Raw genomic sequence first — 23,672 nt, 5'->3', positions numbered from 1 at the left:
AAAAAAAAGAAAAAGAAAAACTGTAAAAAATAATTTAAAAAAAGTCATTCCTAGAAATACAAAAACCCGTCTTTCCTTCATTTTGACCAGATCTGTCTACTTTGTGCCATTAGGCAGGAAGACCAACCTGAGAAGAAATCTGTACCAGTTTCTAGCAAAGAATCACAGCAGATAAAGCTCCGTAGTTGGAAGGTTCCTTCCTCGTGGCCTCCCAGCTTTCTCAGGTGAGATGCTCCTTAGATTTATCTACTTCCTAATCTAAGTTTAAGGACCTACCCCATTAGGACTAGAGAAAATTGATCTGGTATAACTAAGAGAAGTCTGGGTTGGCAAAGGATGGGAGTGGGGAGGGTATTGCTTGGAGTGTATTGTTTAGTTTTTTCTATTCAGTAACTACTGATAGAACCTAGAATATTTTCAAGGAATCAGAAATACAAAGATGAAACAATGTTGTTTATGGACACAATTGAGCATCATCCTATTCAACTGATTTTATGTATGATTCCTGCAATCACCCCTAACAGTGTCAAGAAGATCCTTTTATCTCATGCTTTTCCTTAATTTAAAAGTTGCGTGACACAGTGAAATTGTACTTAAACCTTATATATTCTATCCTACAGAATGGGCATGTTGTATGGATAAAATTACCAACAAATTAGTAATTTAATTTAATGTGTGAATGAATATAGTTTCAAGGGTGAATGGGATTGCTATTACAAGAAATTCGGAAAAATTAATGTATCTAAATTGACCACAGCCAAATCAACAGGGATTGTCATCTATGCTCAGAGACACTTATGAAGACTTGAAAAACCAGACTAATCTTGAAAATTCCTTCCTGGCTTATGCCAACTCATATAATCTATTTCTTTATATCAAATAGTGTGAGAAGTCAGCCCATATTTATCCCATAAGGAATGTTCTTAAGTTTTCTAACATATTATCAGTTATTGGTGATTGGACTGGTATTGAAACATAGTATGTCTAAACCCAACTATATAAAACTTTGTAAATCATGGTTCTTCAATCAGTTTTTAAAAATTTTCTCTACAGAAAATGGAATATGTTATAAAAAGAAGATCCCAGCACATGAAATAACATGGATGTCTCTTGAGGGCATTATTTTTAAGTGAAATAATTTGAACGAAGAGAAAAAATCCATATGTGGAATCTAATAAACCAAAAATGTCCCCCATTCCCACACAACAACAGAAGTCTGGCCATGTCAATACATAAACTGGCCATGTCAAGTTTAGAGTGAATTTGGAAAGAGTAATAAGAAATTATGAGCACGTGGAAAGTCATAAAGGAATCTGGATTTTCTCATATCCAGGATTCTCATCTATAGGCTACTTATATAAAATATACATTTATGTTACTTCTTAGTGCTATATCCAACACCTTGAAGACTTTGTGAAAAGTTTGATTTTTGCATATCAAATACTTCCAACACTGTTATTTCCCCCCCTGTTATCCACATCCCATCTGTTTCCTTTTCCTCATACTGAAGGGATTGTTATATTTACTCAAATAAATGCCTGAAGATAAAAAATATTCTAATGCGTGGCCCACATTTAATTTAAAAGAAAAAACAGACTCACAAATCCCTCAGCTTGTTCCAAGTTGATTGAAAAGGAATAAAATACATAATTGAGGTAACTTGTTTATTCATCTGGTTTTCATTCTAAGGTAGATCAAGCAGCACTTTTTTTGTTTTTAAACTTTCTCAATTCTTTGGCTGACTTTAATGTAGATAACCTAGAAAACTCAAGTGGAGTCTTGGTACTATTTATGAACATCTGTTAAACATTGCCAACTCCTGTAACAACCACCTTAGGGAATAATGTAGCATCTGAAAGGTATAATCCCTCAGGTAATATTTATTTTGTTCCAATGCAAAGAAAAAATTTTATTTTATTACAAATTTATGGAAATCTTGACTCCATATACATTCTTCTCTTTAGAAAATATCAACCAATTATGTAAGAGAAATATACACATTAGAAAATATCTATTGTGCTATACATTGAATATAGTTTGACATTCAGGTGTTATTGCAAAAGCAATGAGAATTTGCATATTTTGTTCGTACTTTTTATTGCTGTTATTACATTAAGTTTTGGTGGCAGAAATAGTCACTCGGTTCAGATCCCCCAAAAGGAAGATGCATTTTGTTTCTTTACAGTTTACGAATCATTCCTTATGGCATGTATCACTATCCCCAATTTATAGCCATGAAAACTAGCTTAATCATCAAAAGAGACCAAGGTTAAAAAATGCAACTCTGACTGAATACTCCATGCTCATCTCAAACTAAGAAGTCAAAGGACTAATCGTCTAACAATTCTAAACACTGAAGACTACAAGATGATTAAGGTAAAGGTAAAGGCCCTCCCGTTGTTCATCGATTTGCTCGAGCGGGCCCAGTAACGTCTCCATTGGAGATTTTGTTGTTACTGTGTTTGGCATATCGAATACATCACGGGTGGCTTGCCAGGCTCTGCCGTGCGGGCGAGATACTCTCGGTAGCTTGCCGGGCTCTCCGAGAGGGGTGGAGGAATCGAACTCGGGTCGGCCATGTTGGCTGCGTGCAAGGCAAATGCCCTACCGCTGTGCTATCAACCCATTTATTCTTCTTCCTAATAATGCACTAAACTAGTTTTTTGAGACTTTTTGCAGTTTACTATGATTTGAGGAATTTTAGCCAACAGAGTATTGCTGAGACGTTTTGATCTTTGCAAAATTTTCACAAGTTATTCTCCAGTCTTCTCCTCTTTTAAGTGGCTGCAATAAACACAATTTACAAATCACTACTAGAAGCAACCAGTGGAAGAGGGTAGAGCAGAATGAGGATGGAACCTGAGTCTCCGAGGCAGCCTGAGTCTTAAAGGCAAACAAAGAGAAACTCAATTTTATGTGATTTAGAATTAATTATTTATTTTATTAAGCTACTAAGAATTGAGTACTGGTACCCAATTATACTGAGATAAGGATTTCAGAAGTTAGCACTGCCTTGCACATCAACATGGAAAATATCTAAGTCACAACAGGAAATAATATAATCACTTTAGAGATTATAATACAGCCATTAAGTCTGTAATTTTGAAAAGCATTTAGTATTTAATGCTCTTTAAAAGCGTGGAATATTTTACAGCCAGATAAAAATTATATGCATAGTATTTCCCAAATTTATATAAACACACCCTCAATTATATATTTGAAAATACATTATATTTGTATTTTTAGAATTCATATCGTTGAATTTATATATTGCATGTAAATTCACTAAGCAAATGAATGGGCAAGAAAAATGCAGGGATTTCTGTTAATGTTATGGTAGGTTTACTCTGGGTAACGGGAGTAAAGGAGGATTTTACTGATCTGTATTTTTTCTAAAGTCAAAGTAATAAGCATATTCCCTTGGGGGAAAAAGATATTTATGCTGGCCTATATATCCATACAAAGAGATGACAGAGCACTAGCACCTGTGCACAGTTTCCTAGGAAACCCTGTGCCTTTACAACCTCTGGATGTCTAGGTACCCTCTGGACATTCGGATCTACCAAGCTTTACAGTACAGTGCATGTGAATCAAGATCCCAAGGGAAAATAGTTCACAGGAAGTCCTAGAAAAGGAAGCCATGTGTTATAGCATAACTTCTTTGTTCATTTACAATGAGTAGACCATAAAAATAATAAAATAAAATAATAATAACTCCATTAACAGCACGCTGAAAAGAAAGTATAAACTTCTATTAGTTACCATGGATACCTAATCAAGGGTTCATACTGATCTGGTGATACTCAGAACCAGTCAAAAAAACAAAGGCTTTCCCTTTCATTTGAGTGTGTATTACAGGAAATCTCACTGGGAAAATGTTCAGCACAGTGCTGGGCACAGGTTTAGAAATCCAAAGATAAATATCACTGCTATTATTTTCATTCGATGAAATGTAAGAAGCTTTGTTTCGTTTAACTGTTAAAATTCAAATTGAGCCATTGACTTTCAAGGCACTATTTTCTCATTTGTTTCTAAGAAAACTGATAGGAAGCTGCCCATGCACCTCCATTGAGTCTGCCTGCACCACCCTACTTCATTCTGTAAGAATAAAGTAGCCCTTCACTCTCTGGGTCTCCAGCTGCTTCTTTTAAGTTAACACAAGACTACTGATAAAAAGATCTAGCCAGAGAAATTTTAAGATAGTGAAGATCATGTGTAGTTGCAGGCTTAGAACAGAAAAAGAATATTTCATTTAAAAGGATGTGTTTTAGGGGCTGGAGCGATAGCACAGTGTGTAGGGCGTTTGCCTTGCACGTGGCCAACACGGGTTCGATTCCAAGCATCCCATATGGTCCCCCGAGCACGCCAGGAGTAATTCCTGAGTGCATGATCCAGGAGTAACCCCTGTGCATGGCCGGTGTGACCCAAAAAAACAAAAAAAATAAATAAAATAAAAGGATGTGTTTTAGAAGAAAATATTTGTTAGAAATTATTATGGAAAGGCTACAACTTGCTGAAGGCAATCTTTATGAACATTTAGGTGACACATTCAATAGCAATTTAGGCATTCCTGTAATGATCAAATAAATAGGAGCAAGTGGAATTTTTCTTAGTAAAAAATAACATTTAGTCCATTCACCATGCCTCAAAACCTAAGGTTAGTATGTGTGCATGAGTGGGTTCTTCCCAGCAAGCAGCAGAAACTGACTATAGCTGAAATAAGCATGGTTAAATTACAGAAAAGACACTGACAATACCCGGGGGACTGCACATAACACCAAGAAGACAGGAGAATCATGCTCAGGAAGAGAGAACCCAAAGGGAGTAGCACTAGCCAGGAACTGTCGGAAACCCAACATAAGAAATCTGTTTCCTATGAGGCCACCAGCATTACTCCTAGAAAGCAGACACTGGTTCAAACTCTGATGGGCTACATTCACAAACAAATCACAAATCATCCTGTTATACGTCGATTGCCTCGAGCAGGCCCCAGTAACGTCTCCTTCATCCGAAGCCCTGAGATTATATTCAAGGCTCTTTAGGAGAATGAGACCCATCATTTGTGTAATCCCATCAGCGGCCAAGACTCAGAGACTAAAAACCAGCTCCCGGAAGAGAACAGTGCAGTCTCCTCCCGCCCCCCCCCCCCACCCCGCGCCTGGCTGTCCTCGCCGGGGCCCCTTGGAGGGGAGCAGGTTGAGCTTTCCTCCCAGCCCCGACCAAGGCTCCGGCAGCCGAAGACCTCCAGGACCAGCCACCATCATGCTGAGACCATTCTCCGCACACATGAGGGTACTGGCAGAGGGACAAAGCCACGCGGGTTCCAGGGCCGAGATCTCCAAGCCTACTCGGATTGGAGTCGAGCATCCTCCACCCAGATCCTCCAAATTCCAGTAGGCGGGGGTCACACCCACCAACTGGACCCCTAGTGCCGTGTAATGCCATCAGCGGCCAAGACTCAGAGACTATAAAAACCAGCTCCCGGAACCGCGCAGCCGCATTCGCGGCCGCGCAACATCTTATTATGGCATCTTATTCCTACTTTGGACAAACTGGAAGGCTACCGAATGTAGCCTGCCCACACGGCAGAGTCTGGCAAACTCCCCGTGGCGTACGTACCCAATATGCCAAATACCAGTAACAATGATGGGTCTCATGGGCTACATTAGCATTACAATTTTTTGTTTGCCTTCCTGGCCACAGATTCAAAATAATGGTCATAACAGTTGGCTGATCTAGGAGTAAAATGAAAATTTACTACACAGAAATCAGTTTATAATAAGTTGGTAATGACCATCATCTCACCACAAATGACGTAAGATCCTTTGGGAAGATCATAACCACATAACTTGATACGGCAAAACCACAACAAACAAGGAGAATCATATTTTAATTGTCTATGGAATTAATAGTATACATCAATCAATAGTCAATGGGCAACAATTCTCTTTTTATATGAAATACAATTTCTTATTGGTCTAAGTAATTCACCAGGCTTTAGGATGTAATTATATGAAACGAAAAGAATAAATTGTATTGATGAACAGAAACACAGTAGCTGAAAGCAATCTAAAGCTAACCAAACTCAATAAAAGCTCCTTATCTCCCTTTCAGGATACATGTCATTAGCTCCGAAAAGATTAATTTCTTCCTTCATATTTCAATTTCTTTTCAGGCAAAAATATGAAAGTGAATTTTTGAAATATAATCTTCTTGCTCAATCAAATGTTGAAAGTCTCATGCCAACATGAATGGGTAATTAATAAATTGTGAGTATCCGCCAAACTGAAGGGTAGTGGTCTGGGTATTTTTCCCTCTATGCTTATTTATAAACGCTCTTTTAAATTAGGCCTTTTAAGTTCTGTAATGCACACTCCTTTCTTCATCTTTAAAACAGAACTGAAAAGCAGCAAAAGATTAACCATACGCACAGCAGGAATCTGGTAATTATCTATTGATTGCACTTATTAAATGTAATCCATAAAGGAGAAAGGCATGTAATAAAACTCCTAAGAATAGGTAAGAGAAACAATTCCTTTCTTAACATTCGATTATAAAATCTATCAGAAATGAATATTATCCACATATTAAGAACTTAATTCACCAAACCAAGTTTACTATTTCAGTCATATATAAATCCATTTTCTGTGCAGGAAAATGAGGCTCTCAATATCATCATTATGAATTGTTTCAGAAACAAAGGTTTGCTTTACTCATTTTCAACCAATGTTCAAATTAACAAGCCTCCTATAACTATATGGCAAAATGTTCTATTGCCCAAAGAGATAGAACAAAATGAATCATTAAGAAAAAATGAATGCAGATTACAGTTTCTATAAATTGCACCATAGAACCTGCCACATTTAGCTTTAATTCAATCGTCTAATTTTATTAATATGCATTTTCCATCTTAAAAATGCTGACTCAAACACAAAAATCTCCCAGGAATAACATCATCAAGTTAGTAAAGAGGAAAAATGTTTGTAGAGAAGATTAAATCTAATCTGGTGGGGGTTGGAGGAATACCAGCTTTGTCAATTAGGAGCTGTATAACATTGGCAAGATTTTAACTCTATCCTGCCCATTGTTATGTTTTGCAAAAAAAACAATGCTGCACTGAAACTGTCAACATTTTGGAACAGAGAGCAGAGAGTCTCCTGTTATCTCAGCTAGGGAAGTAGGAAGTATGGCGACAAGTCCTCTTCAGATCAGGAAAGCCAGAGACTTCTATCAATGAACACCAACCTGAACTGTAGGTTCAAATACAAAAAAAAAAGCCTCATTTGTTTTTTAGGCCACACCCAGATATGATCAGGGGTTACTCCTAGCTTTGCAGACAGGAACCGTGATAGGAGTTCTTGTGGTATTCAGGAGACCATAAGGGATGCTAGGGAGAGAGCACGAGTCGGCTGCATGCAAGGCGGCAAGCGCTCACCTGCTGTCCTATCTCTCTGGTCAAACAAAAAAAATTGTCAAGATTACTGGATATCAAAATCATAAATATATCATTATTTATTCTCAAAATATTTTATAAATTTTATTTCAAACCATATCTGAACTGAAGTAGAAAAACAAGCAAATGCATCTCATTTAGAAATTTTAAAATAAATAAATTCTCTGAACACAAATCCAATAAAATTTTATACTTTATGAAAGATGGTCACAATACAATGCTATATAGCACTTATTGCTTGCTAGGTATATTATCTTTCCATATAACTTTTCCTGTTAACTATCACAAATATAAGGTAGAGGTGCCATGTTCAAGATGTGCATGATCAAGCTTTGTTTCTGTTCTTTGTTTATTTCTAAGTGCTCACAGCCATTGTCATCAGTGCTTAAGGAACTGTGTGGTGTCAAGGACCAAACCCAGACTTCCTACAAGCAAAGCATGTGCTCTAGCCCTTTAAACTACATCTCTCCACCCTCAAGCTCTGCTCTTAACCTTAAACCAATTTGGCAAAACTGCAACAGTCCTCTTGATTCTCATCAATCTTGCAGAATATAAAAATCTTACAAGAATACAAACACTGTGAAGTTATGCATTCCAGATACTTCTTTTACTTTCTCAATGACAAGCACACTTCTGTTATATTTTTTGCACCACCTTCTCTTTCAATATTGTAAATTTCCTCTCTGATCAACAACAAAAATCAGAGGAGTTCCATCTACCGTAAGTACTCACTGAGTACTATTCATTTCTCAACAGAAGTATTTTGGGTCAGTTCTCAAAATTTCCTTTAGCTCTAAACAGGATTACAAAGGCTGTACCTACACTATAGAACGGATTATTATAAGAACGTACAGACTAAGGTACACACAGTTGCCTTATTCTCAATCCCTCTATTTCCAGTTTGATTTTCTCAAAACCCCTCCAAATTGTTTTCATCCTCAATTTGATTATTTTCTTAACTGGTCTTATTACTGATCTTCCCTTCTCCTATTGTCCTGGGCCCACAATGTAAATGCCACCTTGCTAATTCCTGTGAAGCAAAAATTCTGCTTTGCAAACAATATAATCTTCAAACATAAAAATGTGGCCAAATAAATGGTTTTAAAAAATCCATGACAAAGAAGCCAATTAGTTCAGTAACTTCCAATCTCCATGAAAATTTGAAAGACAAATCCTCTTAGAGCTATGCCTGGAGCTGGGTGGGGGAGGAGAGGTGGGGGAGAGTTAATCAGCTGTCTTCCAGAATTCCCTTAAGAAAGACCCTGAAGACCAGAAACAGTACCGTGTCAGCACATTTAAGAAAATAATGGGGGAAAATAAAGACCAAAGACCAATGTGAACTTTACATTTCTTTGCTCTCATTACCCAGTTCCCCAAACCACAAGAGGATAAAACAACAAAAAATGATCATTTCAGATAAAATTGTTAGAATACTAACCTTTACTAAGTCTATTACAACAGGTCACCAAGGTTCACTAAATCTAGGTTGAAATCTAGTTTTGTGGGGAAACACAATGTGCTTGAGTGTAAAATGAGAAGTGTTGAAGACATAAAATATGAACCAGATTTGTGAAGATTAAAGGAGAAAATAAAGTCAACAGATCATTGAGATATGCTTTAGGTTGATTAGATGTTGAAATATCATTTTGGATGTAAGTGAAACAAACTATGTTAGTAAAATTAACTTTATTCATTCATTTTGACTGAAGGTTATTTAGAAAATATAGGACTGGAGAGCTCAGGAGCTTTCCTACCAGTTTGACCCTTGTACCACATACACTCCCTGAGCCCTGCCAGGAATGATCCCTGAGCAAAGCCCAGTGTGGCCCAAAACCAAAAGAGAAAAGGAAAAAATACACAGTTTATCTGTGGCTCACATATCTATCGTATTTTATATTTCTATTGGACAGAGCTAATCCAAATTCCCTATAAGAGAATCTGTATGACAACAAAAGGAATGTTCAGTGAAAAACAGCAAAATCAGATTCCAGGTTTCTCAATCTCTTAGTAGGAGAATTTGCAAATTTTCTACCATGTACAATCTCCCTTAAATACAACAGCATTGGGAGCTAGAATAATTATAACATTAGTCATGATTAATCGTATTTCACCTAAGGAAACTAAGGCACAGAAAGGAAAAGACATTAAAAACTTTTACCAGACAGAGATATAAAATGTGACACAAAAATACTTAAATAAAATAAGTATGCTGTCAAAGTGCAGCCTTTTCTTCCCTTGCCCCTTTGGCTTCTCAGTGATTTTCAGTCTGTACTGCGAGGCTTCACTCCAGCACAGTGGGTAGGGCGTTTGCCTTGCATGCGTCTGATCCAGGTTCAATCCCTCCATCCCTCTCGGAGAGCCCAGCAAGCTACTGAGAGTATCCCAGTCTTATGGTAGAGCCTGGCAAGCTCCCCATGGCACATTTGATATACCAAAAACAGTAACAAGTCTCACAATGGAGACATTACTGGTGCCCACTTGAGCAAATCAATGAACAACGGGAGGACAGTGCAGTGCAGTGCAATTCTGCGAGGCTTAATAAAGCATAGCATATCGCTACAGTAGATATAGGAGCTGCCGAGAAATGGACACTGGGACTTGGTAGAGTGAAGCTGATGCTTGGTGAATGAAATGGTGTAAAAATGTATTTTGCATGAAACCTTGATTTATCATGAAGCCCATAATAAAATTTAAAAAGAAATAAATTTTAAAAAGAACATTAATCATTTTGTCTAACTTTCAAAGGATGGGTTATGGGTTTCTCTTTAGAATGCTGCACTTGCACAATTCACAACAGCCAGAATCTGGAAACAACCTGAGTGCCTGAGAACAGATGTATGGATAGGTTAAAGAAACAATGATACATCTGCACAATGGAATACTACACTGCTGTTAGGAAAAATGAGGTCATGAAATCTGCCTATCCATTTGGAAAGACTCAGAGTATCATGCTGAGTGAAATGAGTCAGATGGAGAGGGGCAAATATCGAATGTTTGTATTAATTTGTCTGATATTTAAAAGAAAGACGGTATGAAACTAATAACTAAGGCCAGTGAAAATGGGCCAGGAGTACTGGCCAATGGCTGGTCAATGGTGTGGGAAATGGAGGGGAGTTAAGATAGAGGAGGATCCATTATGACAATATTAGTTGGAAATGAAAGCAGTTAGGGATATACATGATAACCTTTCAGTATCTATATTGCAAAGCATAATGCCTAAAATGAGAGAGAAAGAGAAAGAGATGGAGAGGAGGGGTACCATCCACAGAGGCAGGCTGGGGTGGGTGTAGGAGGGAAACTGGGAACACTGATGCCGGAAAATCACACTGGTGGAAGGAATGGTGTTGAAACACTCTATGACTGAAATGTAATCATGAACCATTTTATAATGCTCTATCTCACGGTGGTTCAATTAAAAAATTATAAATTAAAATTAAACAAATAAATAAAACGCTGTACATCCTCTGCCAAATTTCACCCAGTCACAAAACTACCAATCAAAGAAACGGAAGATGGAAAAAATCAGAAAAATAACCAGAGAGTGACCTCCTCTCATGTAAAAGATTAAAGTTCTTTGACTGAACCGATTTGCCTTTGCAAAAGAAAGTTCTTCACTGCATCTGGATGACCCTCAACAAAGGAATTTAGGTAAACCAAGTACCTCTGTCTAAGAATTCACAAATGGGGTAAACACATTTCACCTGCTACATTTGCTTACTTAGCCTCTTAGCAGCCTCCAGAGCCTCTTTTGCAGTGTTTGCAACAAAGAACCTTTGAACTGCCACTCCATTGTCAGACATCAGTTTCTTGCTCTGGTATTCCTGCAGGTTTAGCCATCTTCTGGGGGTTAATTGAATTACCTAGAGAAATTGAATGAGAGTGGTAAGAATATTTTGAAGTACACTAGAAAAACCAAAAGCCAGTAAAGCTATATGTTCAACATAAAGGTACTCAGGTGGATTTAGCCACACAGATATTAAAGAGGCAAAAGGGTAAGGAACTCATACATTCATTGTTTTTCTTTAAAAATGTTAAGAACAATTTATACACACATAAATAACGACAGATGGATGTAAGAACAATTTATACACACATAAATAACGACAGATGGATGTTAGAAATTGAATAAGATATAAAGTATAGTTAACAAAAATGTACCAATGTCAACTTTCTTTGGGGGGTGGATTTTGGGTCACACGCAGCAATGCAGGGGTTACTCCTGGCTCATGCACTCAGAAATTTCTCCTAGCAGTGTTCAGGGGACCATACAGGTGCTGGGAATCGACCCAGGTGAGCCGCGTGCAAAGCAAATGTTCTGCCCACTGTGCTATCGCTCCAACCCCCCAATGTCAACTTCTTAGTTGATACACTGAAACTTTCTAAGATGTCAACATTAAGGATCTAGGTACCATCTGTATGCCTTTAATGAGATTATTTCTTCCACACATAAAAGTTCAGGAGTTAGGTTGGAGCGACAGGGCAGTGCATAGGGCTCTTACCTTGCACAGAGCTGACCTGGATTTGCCCCCCCACACCCCATGTGCTCCCCTGGGCCCACCAGGAATAATTCAGACATAAGCCCTGAGCTAGTAAGCACAGAGTCTGGAGAAAGCCCTGAGCACTGCAAGGTGTGCCCCTTCCCCCGCAAAAAAATAAATAAATGAAAGTTGTGAAGTGACTTAAAAGAGTGACCCACTACTAAAGTTCCCATAACTGCAGTTTACGTATCAAAGAACACTTTGCCTATCATGTCTAGTTTTCAAATATGCACTTTCTGTTTTTAATCTCTGCTGAAAGCAAACAACCAAAGGACAGAATCACGTGAACAAATAAATTATTCTCATTTTATCCTCTATGTTAAACTTAGAAACTGCTTCTTATAAGAAAAAAAATGAAGGAGAAACTTTATCAGCCTAATTATATTGCTCTGTTCCACCTTCAGAAATATTGGTAAAGGCATGCTCTTTCAGCCCTTGTGCTCTGTTGAACACGGAGCTTGCTTTCCTGTCACTCTGTTTACTGGTTTTTCTCCACTCGAGAGAAGGCTGTGTTCTCTCATAAACACAAACTCCTCTCTTTCTCTCCTGTCATGTCTTTCTATGCAAGTTTCATTCAATAAAAATCAATCCTGTTTCACAAAATAAAAAATAAGTGTTGATAATGATAATGAATTGACATTACCCATCACTGTATCACTATCGTCCCACTGTTTGTTGAATTACTCGAGCGGGTGCCAAGAACATCTCTATTCCCCCCAGCCCTGAGATTTTAGTAGCCTCTTCTTACTCGTCTTTTCCCAATGATTGGAGGCTCTTTCAGGGTCAGGGGAATGAGACCTGTTGTTGTTACTGTATTTGGCATATGCCACGGGAAGCTTGCCAGGCTCTGCCCATGTGGGCTGGATACTCTCTCGGTAGCTTGCTGGGCTCTCCAAGATGCATATATTTATATATTTTTCTCTATGATTTGTGGCCTACTGTCTGAACCCTACCAGTTACGGTGTAGTTACTGTGGAAAATGGGTAGAAGAGTCTTATAATGTGTCATGCGGCGACAAAATGGCCACAAAGTCCAGAAAGCTGCCTGGAGTGTGGCAGTGGTTGGGTAGTGGAGGTCGGCTGCCAGGCTGGGTCCCTTGGTGTGGGGAGGGCTCTCACCCACCCCGAAACCCGGCTCGGTGTCCGGTGCTAGGGTTCTGGGAGCCTCATTTTATACTCCCTTCCGGAAGGAGCATCCTGAGTTCTGGAGGGTGGCCAATGAGGAGATTATCTGGTGCCAGCAGGATGTGGCTTAATGGTGTGATCCCTTTGTCACCGGAGACTGGGAGAACTAGACAGAGGATCTCTGTTACCCATACTTTTAAAAAATGCTGAGATACTACTGAGATAAAAATAAATTTTCAGATAAAAGAACTCCTATCACTTATTGTATATGACCTGTTGGTATTTTTTCTGTCTTGATAAAACACTAATAATTTGATAAACAAAATTTCAAAAACTAGTTTAGTCCTTATATTAACAGTCTTAATATCACTGTCATATAATATACCAGGAAATATCCACATTTAAGGCACTTAATAAAACTCTCTACTCAAAGAAAAAAAAACGAAAGTTTTTTGATATGTGCCTCATTGTGAGAACAGTTTTGAAAGACAAATGGGAAAGGATCAATAGATCGCCTATGCTGACATACTAATTTAAAGCTATTAACAGAACAAGGAAAAAATAGTTTAAAAAAGCATTTGAGAGAGACTAAAAACAGCCACAGTATGTTCATGGTCAATCCCCTGTCACGAGAATATCAAATGTATTCATTTCAGTTATGTTGATGAAAGGTGTTACAAACTAATTGCAATTGATCCAGAGACCAGTTTTATAAGCATATAATACATATTGACTGTTTCTGCATTGTCTCAGAATGAAAGCCTACTTATCTTTAAATTGGAAGCCAACAAAGTGAATATAGTCCAAAACTACTGCTGATGGCAATGCTGTCTACAAGGGATCATCTTAAAACATAACCACCAACTTCATCAATGCAAAACTTAGAAAAGTAGGATCCCTGGTGGCTCTAAATTTGCTTTAACTCAACTTTACCTGCAAGTAACTTGTGACAAATCTAGGAAAGAAATACTTAAGTTTATTTTTGCATGAATGGGGGTGGGGAGTCAAGAGAAACCATTGCTAAGCCACATGAAAGCTGCCACGAACGCTGCAATTGTAATAAACCCTGAAATAATAACAATGATATGATTGGGCAAGCACTTAGCATGTAGCAGGTGTTATGTTGTAGTAGGCTCTATTGTACTATCATTTCACAGTAAAATGTTCCGGGAAGTCAGGTATCATTATCTTTCCTTGTATGCCATTGCTGAAAACCAACATATATGCTTAATCTTCCTCTTCTCCTGATTAAAATCCTCCCTGATTAAATAGATTGATAAGTAGGGGGCATATAACTAGGTTCTAATCAATAAACTGTGTATGCATGGTGTGTGATAAGACACATCTAGGTCAAAATGTTACTGATACCCCTTCCTCCCCAAGCAAATTTTTTCTTTCAGGGAGGAAGGGCAATATTCAAGCTGGGGGTTTATCTTTCAGTCAACAGTGAAGACAAACACATGCCCAGGTAAAACTATGTACCAAGTAGTCAAGAGTGGACCTTCACAACTTTTAAGCCCCAGAGATCCTGAGGTCTATTGCTTACCGTTGCAGCAAAAAGTGGCCCATCTATAGCCACAACATAGACAGGACTAATAAAAATATCTTATAAATTAAGGAACTCAGACTGAAGTTTAAATCACTGGGAAAAGGGGGGGGGGGGGAATCACTGGATCACAGGGATGCAGAAGAGCTTTACTAACCTAAAGTATTGACAGATTGCAACACCTGGTTCCTTTTGTTCGCATTCAGGCCTCAACTTCCCAGAGGCCCTTTAATTATAAAGACTAAGACTGGAATGATGAAGACCTTATTATTGTTTTCAAAGGGCCAAAGTTCAACCAGGAAATAGGACAGTGATGAAATTTTGGCCCTGTACTTGAAAGGGAAAAAAAAAACATAATCCAGGCCTTTGGAAGAAAGAAGGAGCAGATATGCTGGGCTAAAACAGTCTGAAGTACAGTGTTTATTTCAACTCCTAGAAAGTGTACCTGCTAAAATCCCTGAGTAATAATATGTCTACTGCAGCAGAAACCAACAACCTCCCTGGGCATCTGTGAACTCTGGAGCTGAAGCAATAGACAGGAATATAAAGGTCATCTGGCCCAGGGACATTCAGTCGTTTCTGCCCATTATTTGTCAGCTCACCTTCAGGTCACACAACGGACTTTGCCAACCAGTATCTACCTAAATTTGAGACTGCTCAGAGGTACAACACCAGAGAGCAAAATACTTTTTTCTCTTGGTCTTCCTCTCTCTCTTTTTTTAACCTCCAACACACTGGACCAAATGGCCTACAATTCCCAATGCAGAGACCCAAGGATGAGTTTTGCTAGGGCTCTAAGGTACTAGGGGTCACCTGGCCCATCCTGATGATTGGGGGGCTCCAGAGCCATACCTGGTGAAAAGGAACCTGGATTGATAGTAACTGTTGTACTATCCCCCACCCACCATCCTTGAAGTATGGTGGCTGTTTCACTCTGATTATATTTCGTTTAAAAATTTTTTATTGTAATTTCAGTAACATGGTTACAACAGTATTAATATGAATGGTTTTAATTTACAAATTTATAGCACCCTCACCATAATTAATAGCACCGCGGTAGGGCATTTGCCTTGCACGCAGCCAACATGGCCAACCCGAGTTCAATTCTTCCGCCCCTCTCAGAGAGCCCAGCAAGCTACCGAGAGTATCTCGCCCACACGGCAGAGCCTGGCAAGCTCCCTGTGATGTATTCGATATGCCAAACACAGTAATAACAAGTCTCACAATGGAGATGTTACTGGGCCCGCTCGAGCAAATCGATGAACGACAGGAGGACAGTGACAGTGACAGTGACACCATAATTAAAGTGTTCAAGTCTCTCCACACTGTTCTTTTTTTTTCTTTTTGACTTTTTGGGTCACACCCACGGATGTTCAGGGGCTACTCCTGGCTCTGCACTCAGAAATTACTCCTGGCTGTCCTCGGGGAACCATATGGGATACCAGGGATCGAACCTGGGTCTACCACATGCAAGGAAAATGCACTCCAGGCTGTACTATCGCGTCGGCTCCTGATTATATTTTTTTTGGATGATCTAGACCCCCTTAGAAAGGCCAACTTTCATAATTCCAGTTCCATCATCTCCCTGCCCTTAACTACTACACTATAAACTGGACCTAGACTCATGACAACACCTCCTGCCACTACTCAGACTCTAGATCTGACAATCTCGTATCACTCCCTTCCACTCCTTAGGCCCTAAGCACATGACACTTTCCTTCACTCCTAAGGCTGCTAGAAGATTCCTACTACTATCAATCTCTGGGTTACCTCATTATCCCTGTGTGTGTGACATTTGAGGGTTTCTGTGACTTCATAAATAATTTTCTTCCCCTGTTAAATTTCTTAAATCGGGGGCGCTCAAACTTTGATTCATGATCGTTTTTATGCCAAAGAAAAGTGATAGGGGTGAGTACTACCAGAAATTCATTACATGGTTGATTTTGAAGTCAGTTCTGATCACTGAACATTCAGAAACCTTCTACTGTTAGTATGTGTGTATGAGAGAGAGAGAGAGAGAGAGAGAGTCCCATATTCAATAACACGATCTATCTGGGGTCATGATCTATAGCTGAAACTAGAAGAATGATTTAGTGATTCACAGAGTGTATAAGCTCCAAGGTATAACTAGATGACTAATTTTAGTCAAGAATCAGAGGACATAGAAAGGGGAAGTAACATGCCTAAGGACCCTACAGAAGTCACTAATAGGGTGAGAGCTGGAATAGGAATAGTTAGAATTTTCTGTCCTTCTTTGGTCAAAGTAACTCTTAGAAACAGCAGCACAAAGTAGAAAATCACGATTTCAAAACAGCTAGAGGGAAATCTAACCAAAAAGACAGCAGTACAAAGACTGGAGAACCTAGAAGGACAAGGGAAGAAGAAAAAGCATGAAAAGCGAGGGAAAGGTCAGAGTGAACTAAGGAAATAAAAAGACAATGACTAAGCAGGCTGAAACTCCCGAGAAAACTCACTCAAAGCACAAATTTAGAAAGCCACAAGGGGGAGGGTGTAATGACACGACCAAGAAATCATCCTTCGTCCTAAGGTTTTAAAATTAGAAGTGTAGAAACTACTGAAATAGCAGCACTAGGGGAAAAATTTTTTAAAGGGGTACAGAAATATCACTGAGCGCCCCCCAACGGGAAAGTCAGTGAGTCACACCTGCCCACTGGCTCTGCACTTCCTCTCCCTTCAACTTGACTTTCCCAGAAACTCAGCTTCCACTCAGGAAGGCAGCACAAAAGCATGTAAGAAAGAAGATAAGAGTCATTCAGAACCAGGAAACTAAAAATGAAAAATGAAAAAACATTCTTATGAAAATAATGGGTCGAAGAGAAGGGCCACATGGAGGGCGGGATCCACAGCTCCCGGAGAAGAAAAAAAAAAAACAGGTTCCAAAAAGAGCCGAGATCATCGGGAAGTCCCAGATGGGGTAGGTACCACATCCCGCCTCCCCCAGATGGAACCCCGGTGACCAGAAGCCTCTACAAGCACAGCTCGAGTATGCGGGAACTAGGACTTTTTCTCAAATCTGCCGGGACTACAGCTCCCAGGTAACCTCTGATTCCGGAAGTCACGCCCACAGCCCGCCCCCCAGCGCCATCTTTACAGCATACAGCCGGAAGAGAAGGGCCACATGGAGGGCGGGACCCACAGCTCCCGGAGAAAAAGAAGAAAACAGGTTCCAAAAAAGCCGAGATCATCGGGAAGTCCCAGATGGGGTAGGTACCGCATCCCGCCCCCCCCCCAGATGGAACCCCGGTGACCAGAAACCTCTACAAGCACAGCTCGAGTATGCGGGAACTAGGACTTTTTCTCAAATCTGTCGGGACTACAGTTCCCAGGTAACCTCAGATTCCGGAAGTCACGCCCACAGCCCGCCCCCCCAGCACCATCTTTACAGAATACAGCCGAAGAGAAGGGCCACATGGAGGGCAGGATCCACAGCTCCCGGAGGAAAAAAAAAAAGGTTCCAAAAAGAGCCGAGATCATCAGGAAGTCCCAGATGGGGTAGGTACCACATCCCGCCTCCCCCAGATGGAACCCCGGTGACCAGAAGCCTCTACAAGCACAGCTCGAGTATGCGGGAACTAGGACTTTTCCTCAAAACCATCTCTCTATATACAAAGTGATCAATGGAAGTAAACCACCCAACGCTTCTCCCTGAAAATCAGAGTTAAGTTTGGAGCACGGCCACAGCTCCACACAAGGACTTAATGCAGAACCCAGCAGCTTGGAGCAGAAAAGTGAACGGACTATGCGTTAATCCAGGCCATCATGTCTGCCCGGAGGGGAAAGGGTGTTGCCCCATTCGCCCTCTCTTCTCTGGAAAGAAGGATGGCGGCCGCATGGAAACCTTGTGGACAGCAGGTATGAGCCGGGGGTGTGGGGGCAACTAAAACCTCATGGGGAGGGGGGCGTTCCAGTCCGTCCTTCACGCCTTACCGAGGTCACCAGTTTTCCCCCACGAGCGGCTCTCCAGCACAGCCACAGCCCCAGAAGCACAAGGACTTAATGCAGAACCCAGCAGCTTGGAGCAGAAAATTGAACGGACTATGCGTTAATCCAGGCCATCATGTCTGCCCGGATGGGAAAGGGTGTTGCTCCCTTCCACCCTCCTCCCTCTGGAAAGAAATATGGCGGCCACACGGGAGCCTTGTGGACAGCAGGTATGAGCCTGGGGTGTGGGGGCGACTAAAACCTCATGGGAAGGGGGGCATTCCAGTCCGTCCTTCACGCCCTACCGAGGTCACCAGTTGCCCCCCACGAGCAGCTCTCCAGCACAGCCACGACTCCAGAGCACAGAAACCAATTTCTTAACTATCTGACTTTCAGTAGAAATACATCCAGGGTCAATAAGTAAAATAGCAGAAATCCAAAACCAACATTTAATTCTTGGACCCAGCTATAGAAAGCAAATCACTTCACAATGCTTTTTCAGCATGTCTGATCTGGGGGGGGGGGGGGGTAAAAGTAAAGGCCCTCCCGTTGATCGATTTGCTCGAGCGGGCCCAGTAACGTCTCCATTGGAGACTTTGTTGTTACTGTGTCTGGCATATCGAATACTCTCGGTAGCTTGCCGGGCTCTCCAAGAGGGGCGAACGCCCTACCGCTGTGCTATCGCTTCAGCCCTCTAAATAATAGTGGTGAATCTTTTATTGAAACAATGAATCTAATCAAAGCAGACAGAGTGTTAACTAGAATTCATCTGCCTCACAGGGACTGGGAGGGGTGGGGGTGGGGTTTTATTGGAGTTCTTCATGGTAAAAAATAAGTATTGGTAAAGGGAAATGTGTTTGATATTTGCATGACTGAGACCTAAACCTGAAAGCTTTGTAACCTTTCCCACAGTGATTCAAGAAAGAAAGAAAGAAAGAAAGAAAGAAAGAAAGAAAGAAAGAAAGAAAGAAAGAAAATAATGAAGATGCGAATGGATAGGGATAAAAAAAATGAAGAACTGACCACATCTCTGGTGAAGATTTGGTGAAATCCCCTTTCTCATACACTACGCATGGTAATAAAATATCTGTGTACTGCCTCCAAAAACAATCTGACAATATTTATGTAGAATATACACATTCTTCAAACCAGAAATTCCAATTGGGGCATTCACTTATACACCAGAAATACAGAGATGGCCACCTATATAGTATTGTACATGTGAAGTTATAAGTGAGTACTGTACCCATCAGAGGCTAAATAAGCTAGAATAAATTCAAACAGTATGAAGCATATAAAATATCTGATCAGTACACAGTATCCATGTGCACCCCAACATTCTCAGTTCTTTTGAAACCAGGAAGCCAGGATGATGAGTTCCAAATCAGTCACGCTCACGCTTACAGTCCTCCCATTTTTCATCGATTTACTCAAGCGGGCCCAGTAACGTCTCCATCATGAGACTTCTTGTTACTGTGTTTGGCATATCGAATACGTCACGGGGAGCTTGCCAGGCTTTGCTGTGAGGGCGAGATACTCTTGGTAGCTTGCAGGGAAGGAATCGAACTCGGGTCGGCCATGTTGGCTGCGTGCAAGGCCCTACCACTGTGCTATCGCTCCAGCCCTCCACATCAGTATTTAACCTAATCTGTTACTTTTTAAATTTATAGATTAAAAAAATCATTATTTGTGCAATGAAAATCAGTCTACTTAAAAACAACATTGAAAGGAAGTAATCAAACGGAGGCTTTAACTCAACTGCACAGTCTTGATTCTCTATTAACTTGTCCGGATAATGAAGGGCTTGAACCCTTACTTAAGTGTAGCAAAATTCTTCAAATGCAGTGTGAAATTGAGGTGGGGGAGCAAGAGCTTATGTTCCCAATTACACAGAGCTACCATCTCTAATATAAACTCCTGCTGTTACTAGGAAGAGGCTCTTAAACCTCATTTCGAGCTCTCAACAGCAATGATAACAGTGGAATACAAACAAGGAATTAGCTGTAAACTCTGAAGAAAATATATTTCCCTCTTGTTATAGGCATGGCAAGGAAGGCAGATGCTCAGTGGGCTGCGGAAGGCCAAAAGTTGCTATGTGTTTGTTATATTTTAGTTTTTGCTCATGTTGTTCTGTATGCAAATTAGCACCCACATATCTACCTTAGTCATGTTACCTAGGAAATTGTAGGCTTCAAATAAATGTGCTGGTGTAAATGACAAGACAGATATAACTCAATGTATCTCAATAGGAGTATCATAAATTGAAATGCTTGCTTGCTTAAAAGAGAATCTCGTGAAGAAGCCATTTCAGCTGTGTCACTCTGTACGAGACTAAGAAGGATCACACTTGTAAGCAGAAATATATTAACAGTAACGACAGAGATGACAGAAATTTTTCTCTTTAATCTTTACTATGATCATACTAGAATGTTAAATTCTCTTTGGAAAAAAGACCATGCCAAAAATAAACACACTCAAAAAGAAAAAGGAAAAGCAATCAACATGCTATTAGAAGCAGCTTAAGTAGATGGTAAAAAAAAAAAACCCTGTCAGACATAGAAAAAAGGGGGTCAAGACTTCATTATATTTTACTAAAGTATGAGATCTTTATTTGTAAGTTACCTTTTAAAATGCTACATCCTTTTTTTTTGTCTAGAATTGGAATGTTCCAGAACCCTACTTCTCCCCCTTAGGTTATCCCCACTTTGCATTCTATAATGGAAAGTAACCAATTAGACCTGTGACTGAGTCCTTCAACTCTATTAGGGGTAGCAGGATGTTACCTGTCATTCAAGAAATCAAATCCTGGTCAAACTGAGCTAGTACTTAATAGGACTTCTGGACCACAGACAGGGAGACATAGACCCCAGGCCATGAATTGTGTCACATGTTGCCAGGATATAGATTGGGTTCACACATTCAAGAAAGTGTTACAGTATTAAAGTCAGCTATGCAAATTTATTCAAATAAATAAAATAATAAGAAGAGCAGAGAAGAGCAGAAGTACTGGTAGATGCGGCAGAAGCCGGGAAAAGTATTCGTAATGCCCGCCTGTCCTTCGCCAACTACAAGACCAAGATGACTGCCCTCCGACATCCTGACGGATCCATCGCATCCTCCAGAATGGCAATGGAGAAGATTATCCATGACTTCTACTCAAATCTCTTCGATAGCCATGTCCACTTGCCGACATACCAAATTCCACAGGATGGATATGTCGTTCCCAACGTTCTCCCTTCCGAAATCCGACACGCCATTTCGTCAGTAAAGAAACGAAGAGCACCAGGCCCAGACAAGGTCAGAACTGAACACCTGAAGAACCTGCCATCAGTACTCATCAATACACTGGCTTGGCTCTTCACTCGCTACCTGTCTGAATGCAAGGTTCTGTCCCAATGGAAAACCAGCAGGACCGTACTACTGTTCAAGAAGGGAGACATCCATGACATTGGCATCTATCACCCTATCTGCCTATTGGCTGTCATCTACAAGTTGTTCACTCGAGTCATCCTAAATAGGATTGGCAGAACACTAGATGAAGGACAACCATGAGAGCAAGCCGGGTTCTGCAAAGAATTCAGCACCATCGACCATATCCACACGATAAACAAACACATTGAGGTTTCTCGGGAGTTCAAGATGCCGCTCTGTTTAACGTTCATTGATTTAAAGAAGGCCTTTGATTCTGTTGAGACGGAAGCGGTCATTGAAGCCCTAGCCAATCAGGGCATTCAAGCCCAATACATCAAGATCCTCCGTGAGCTATACTGCGGATTCACTACCAGGATCTCACCATTCTACAAAGAAGTGATCATTGATGTCAAGAGAGTGTTCGGCAGGGTGATACCATTTCACCGAAACTCTTCAGTGCCACCCTCGAGAACATCATGCGACGACTGGAATGGGAAGGAATGGGAGTGAAGATAGATGGTCAGCAATTACACAACCTCCGCTTTGCTGACGACATTGTTTTAATAACACCAAACATCAGCCAAGCGGCACAAATGCTGGCCGACTTTGTGCGTGTGGAAAGGTAGGACTACAGCTGAATCTTACGAAGACAATGTTTATGAGAAACAGCCTCGTTCCTGATGCCCCATTCGCACTCAACGGAACGACCATCTCCGAATGCAACATCTATGTGTACCTCGGTCGAGAAGTCAACATGACAAATGACTTGGAATCCGAGCTGCACAGGAGGAAGAGAGCGGCTTGGAACGCCTTCAAGAATGTCGAAGAAATAGCTAAGAGGATGAAGAACCTCCGGCTCCGGGCACATCTCTTTGATTCCACTGTTCTTCCCGCATTAACATATGCCTCAGAGACCTGGGCCCTATGCAAACAGGATGAGAACGCTATTCAGGTCTCCCAAAGAGGAATTGAAAGAGTTATGCTTGGAATATCACGTTTCACTCAAATGAGAGAAAGAATCCAGAGTTCTGACATCTGTCGACAATCAAGAATCAGGGACGCTGTCTCGTTTGCCAAGGTGTCAAAAGTCAGATGGGCTGGTCACGTAATGAGATTTAAAGACAACCGCTGGACTAGAGCTGTTACTGACTGGATTCCATGGGATGTCAAAAGACTGCGTGGCCGTCCACCTACCAGATGGTCAGACTTCTTCGTGAAGATCATGAACGTTCGGTTTGAGGCTCTTCATGTTCCCAGAGCGAACAGATGCCATTGGGCTACACTAGCACGCTACAGGGACAAATGGAGACGTTACTGGCACCTGCTCAAGCAAATCGACGACTAACAGGAAGTTAAGTGATTAAGTGATGCAAATTTATTTCAAGTTAGTAGCACTCTGATTGGCGTGACAATAGGAAAATTAGTTTACGTTAGTCAAGAATTGATTGGTAGTTTCTGTTCTAGGCAATCTGTGCTGGGTTTGTTTCTGTTTCTTCTAGTGGTGGATGTATCTGGTCAGCCTCAGCTTGGGAGGATTACCTGGTGTTACCTGAGGACAGTTTCCTGACAGTCTATCTCTGCTTTATTTAGTCTTACTTTGATAGTTCCAGGCCTTTTTTTTTAAGTAATGCCTTGCAATATTTATCCTACAGATAAAA

General features: G+C 40.5%; 1 protein-coding gene across 1 annotated transcript in view; it reads right to left on the bottom strand.

Moving 5' to 3' along the window:
* The window catches only part of SUCLG2 (succinate-CoA ligase GDP-forming subunit beta), a 369,070-nt gene that overhangs the window by 277,100 nt on the left and 68,298 nt on the right, over nucleotides 1-23,672 (bottom strand). The window contains exon 2 of the mRNA XM_056125636.1: nucleotides 11,172-11,313. Within this exon, the coding sequence (XP_055981611.1) occupies nucleotides 11,172-11,313 (142 nt within the window). The remainder of the gene's footprint in view (nucleotides 1-11,171; nucleotides 11,314-23,672) is intronic.

This window comes from Sorex fumeus, unplaced genomic scaffold (assembly GCF_029834395.1).
Source record: "Sorex fumeus unplaced genomic scaffold, SorFum_2.1 ptg000056l, whole genome shotgun sequence".
Classification (NCBI taxonomy): domain Eukaryota; kingdom Metazoa; phylum Chordata; class Mammalia; order Eulipotyphla; family Soricidae; genus Sorex; species Sorex fumeus.
This window is presented reverse-complemented; position numbering and strand designations above follow the sequence as displayed.